At 39.8% G+C, this 3,928-nt stretch overlaps 1 protein-coding gene across 1 annotated transcript in view; it reads right to left on the bottom strand.

Annotated features, from left to right (window-relative positions):
• Positions 1-3,928, bottom strand: part of LOC105003948 (probable global transcription activator SNF2L1) — a 30,777-nt gene that overhangs the window by 21,733 nt on the left and 5,116 nt on the right. Inside the window, exons 4-5 of the mRNA XM_010861412.1 lie at positions 3,333-3,559; positions 2,095-2,216 (exon numbers count right to left, since the gene is read on the bottom strand). Coding sequence (XP_010859714.1) covers positions 2,095-2,216; positions 3,333-3,559 — 349 coding nt within the window. The remainder of the gene's footprint in view (positions 1-2,094; positions 2,217-3,332; positions 3,560-3,928) is intronic.

Below are 3,928 nucleotides of genomic sequence, written 5' to 3'. Positions count from 1 at the left end.
GGAATGGCATGGTCAAAAGCTGCAGGCAGAGAAGGCGACTCTGCTGCAGTCCATACAGCACGTAGAGGGGCAGTACAGAAAGCAGCATGGTGTAGTGAGAGGCAATTTGGTGTAGAGGAAAGAGCAAAAACCTGGGCATGAGTCATAACTCTACCATTTATTACACATTTGGTTCTCAGCAAGCATTTAACCTCTCTGAGACACAGTTTCAAGTGGAGCAAATTATGCCAATACTTCACTGGGCTGCTAGGAGAATTCAACTGGAACTATAAAGTTGCCTCGCTTATAGCTGTTACTTGATAAATGTTAGCTCCTTTCCCTATAAAAGTGAGGTTAAAGTTAAGGTAAGTCAAGGTTACAGAAGCTAGCTGAATTTAGCTATATCTATGGCAAATCTGAGTGCTATTGAGAAAGAACTGCTTATGAATAGCTCGTGAACAATTTGAGTAAGGAATCCAAGGTGGATTTCCACTTCTTATTGGGAAAACAGATGAAATGCTTATCTGAACGATGACATAATGGGGAGGCAGGATGTTTCCAAAATAAAATGAACAGCTCTCACTGTGCTGCATCTAAAGTCAAAACATGTGATTCCAACTCTCTGAAGGGAGAACATTATTTAGCATTTTAAGAGACCAGATAATTGGGGCATAATTAGGTAAAGTCCATATTATTCATGAGCAGAGAGATCAGTCAGAAATGCAAACTGGCTATTTGAGATCAGAAAGCACCTACTCTTCTGCTTTAATATCAACTTCATTCCAGGAAGAAGGGCCATCTTGAATGGCACTATATGGCCTATGCTTCATGTGGATTGGCAGAAATCCATTCTCAGGAAGAAATCAGCAAAAGCCCAATAAAGTTTTGAGTTACCATTTCCGAGAGAGTCAGACTATAGAGCAGGGAACAGTGTAAGCTTTGAAACATCCTTATTTATAAATATTACCACAACCGTTTCCCCATAGTGGGTAGCAGGGAAACCCTTAATGTGAAAAGGGCCTGTGCTTCTGCTATAGGAGGCACACAAGGGACAGAGTGCCCCCTGCAGCTATGGAAGGACAAGGACATAGGCTGAGAGTCTCTGTGGCCTGAGAAGGGGTCCAAGAGCTGAGAAGTGCAAAGGCCTGTGTGCACTTTCGTGACCTGTGATCTATACTGCACTGCACGGCACAAAAACTATGTTCATACACAGTTAAAGATACTGAGGCTCAGAGGATTAAATAGCTTGCACACATAATGGTGGAGTTGATGTTAAATTCAAGTCTTCGGAAACCAAGTTCAATGCATTTTCCACTATACCATGAAATCACGGTCTCTGCCCACAGCATGAGTATAGACTTAAAACAGAGGCCAAAGACAGAGCCCTGAAGGATCACAGAAAAGAGAAGATAAATTAGCAAAGCCCTCCCTCAGAAAAAGTGCTTTAAAGGGTTTTATATACATTAGACCCCTGATATTCATGAAAAATAATCTTAAAATCTTTAAGAATTTCCAAGTTAAAATATACTGGGTGCTAGACTGGCTTCCTCATTAGCTAAGGGACTCATTCCTGCACACCAACCTTTTAGTCTTCCAAGATCCAACTGAATGATAAGCACCTGTACCTATGTCATCCAATTTCAGTTTTACAAAATGTCTATTGAGATCATTTCCTTTACAAATTATTGTCTCATGAATCCTTACAGTTGCTCATAAACTGAAAAAGTCTCAACTGTTCAACTCCATGAATGGCGAGGGTCTAATGTAGGAGGCAAATCAGGAAAAGAAAATGACATAGAATCAAGGGTCAAAGAGGAAGCGGAGAAACAGCAAGTCAAAAGGCCAAGGATAGCAGTGGTTAGAAGAGGTAAGGATGCGATGGTGCAGTGTCCTTTTGATAAGCGAGAATGTCTTTGAAAACCTTGGAAAGAATGATCTGTAAAGAGCCAGTGTAATGAAAGTCCAGCTGAAGATCTCAAGGAGCGAAAGATGGTAGTGAGCAATTCAATGCACCTAGCTAAAGAAAAGGCCAAAATTCAAAACTACCTAATGATGAAAAACATGGCGTAACTGAACTCTGATTTTTCAAGTCTTGTTTTATTTTCTCTTCCTCACCTCTCTTTCTTCATGTGGAGTTTGTCCATCCAGTCGACAATACTCGTAACCACGCCACATACAATAATCCTCCAAAATGTCCAGCAAGCGTGTCATCTGGCTAAAAATGAGAACCCTTGAACCTAAAACATTTCACAAACAAAAGGCAAGTTATTCAACTTGTGTAAAACTAACTTGAAAGTTAAAACATCATATGCAATATAAATATTTAACACGTGAACACTCATACCACTAATGAATACTAAGCCCCCTACACACATCTCTTCAATGGATACTATACAGAAGTATGTATTTGTTGAGTTATACATTTTTAAGGTCTTCAAAATCATACATATTGAGATGATTTAAAGTCTGCCTTTACTTTGTCCTGAGGATGTTTCTAGTCTCTCAGGCTCAGGAGGTACACCCCCACATTGCTTTCAAGATTCTCTTCCTAACATACAAGTCTGATTATGTCATTCTCCACAGGCAAATCTTCTGCAATTACCCACACCACCTTCAAAATAGCCCAAAACCCATAAAGCATGGTTTAAATGGCCTTTTGTAATAGCCCCAATTCATCTTCCCAGACTCATCCACTGCCACTCTATCCAAATACCATAAGCTCCACATTCCCTTCTTTCACACCTCTGCTTCATTGCAGAGATGGAAAACCCTTGCCCTCCTTTTTTTCCACTGTTTACTCCTACACATTCTGCAGTGCTCACCCTAAATGTTATCTTTGTGAAGACTCCCTCAACCCCTAATATCTTAGCATATCACAGCACTTATCGAAATGACTTGCAATTATGTCTCCTCACTGCACTGTGAGCATCTACAAGGCAAGGACTGTTGTCTTACGCATTCTTGTATACCCAGCCCATAGGGGCTTCCCAGGTGGCACAGTGGTAAAGAATTCACCTGCCAATGCAGGAGCCGCAGGAGACGCGGGTTCTATCCCTGGGTTGGGAAGATCTCCTGAAGGAAGAAATGGCAACCCATTCCAGTCTTCCTGCCTGGGAAATCCCATGGACAAAGAAGCCTGATGGGCTACAGTCCACAGCAGCACAAAAGAGTCAGTCACAACTTATCAACTAAACAACAACATACACAGCCCACAGGACAATTCCTAACCAAAGAGTAAGTACTCAACAATGTGTGCTGAATAAGTGAATGAATGAATGATGAACAACTAAGCAAAATGTTATTCATATACAATATTACGTTATTCCACATTACTTTGAAGATCTGTAACTTACCCTGTTCTTTGAGTTTGGCCAATAGTTTATCGAGGACTACCATTTTACCACTGTTGCTAACAATGTGCTCATCAGTGGTGTAGGGGGGACCAGGCTCAGCACCATCAAACAGGTAAGGGTGATTACAACACTTTCGAAGCTGCATCAGAATGTTTAAGAGTCGCATCTTGTCCATTTTGCCAGCAGAGTTTAAAACATCAATATCTTTCATCAGGATTTTTGTATACCTAAAAATTTAAACTATAATTAATCATCAACTATTATACAGGCTTAACACCATCAAGAAATGTCTGTTTGGGAAAAAAAAATGTCCTTTTGATAATCTGCTTAGATTCCTATTTAAAGAAGAACAAAAAGATCTGATTGGAGACTAAATCTGATGAGCAAAACCAAAAAACTATCGAGGATTTGAGTATTTTAACTTGTGTGCTGCCTATAAACCGATTTCCTTCTGCTTTATCCATTGCTAAAAATTGCCATCAGTTGATAACAATTCAGACAACTACATACAATAATTATTTAATAACTACAATATTTTTTCAAAGTTGGCATCCAGCTTTTACTTGTTTGAGCTAAAAACAGTTGCAATTTCTTAT

This window comes from Bison bison, unplaced genomic scaffold, assembly GCF_000754665.1.
Source record: "Bison bison bison isolate TAMUID 2011002044 unplaced genomic scaffold, Bison_UMD1.0 scf7180017857790, whole genome shotgun sequence".
Lineage (NCBI taxonomy): Eukaryota > Metazoa > Chordata > Mammalia > Artiodactyla > Bovidae > Bison > Bison bison.
This window is presented reverse-complemented; position numbering and strand designations above follow the sequence as displayed.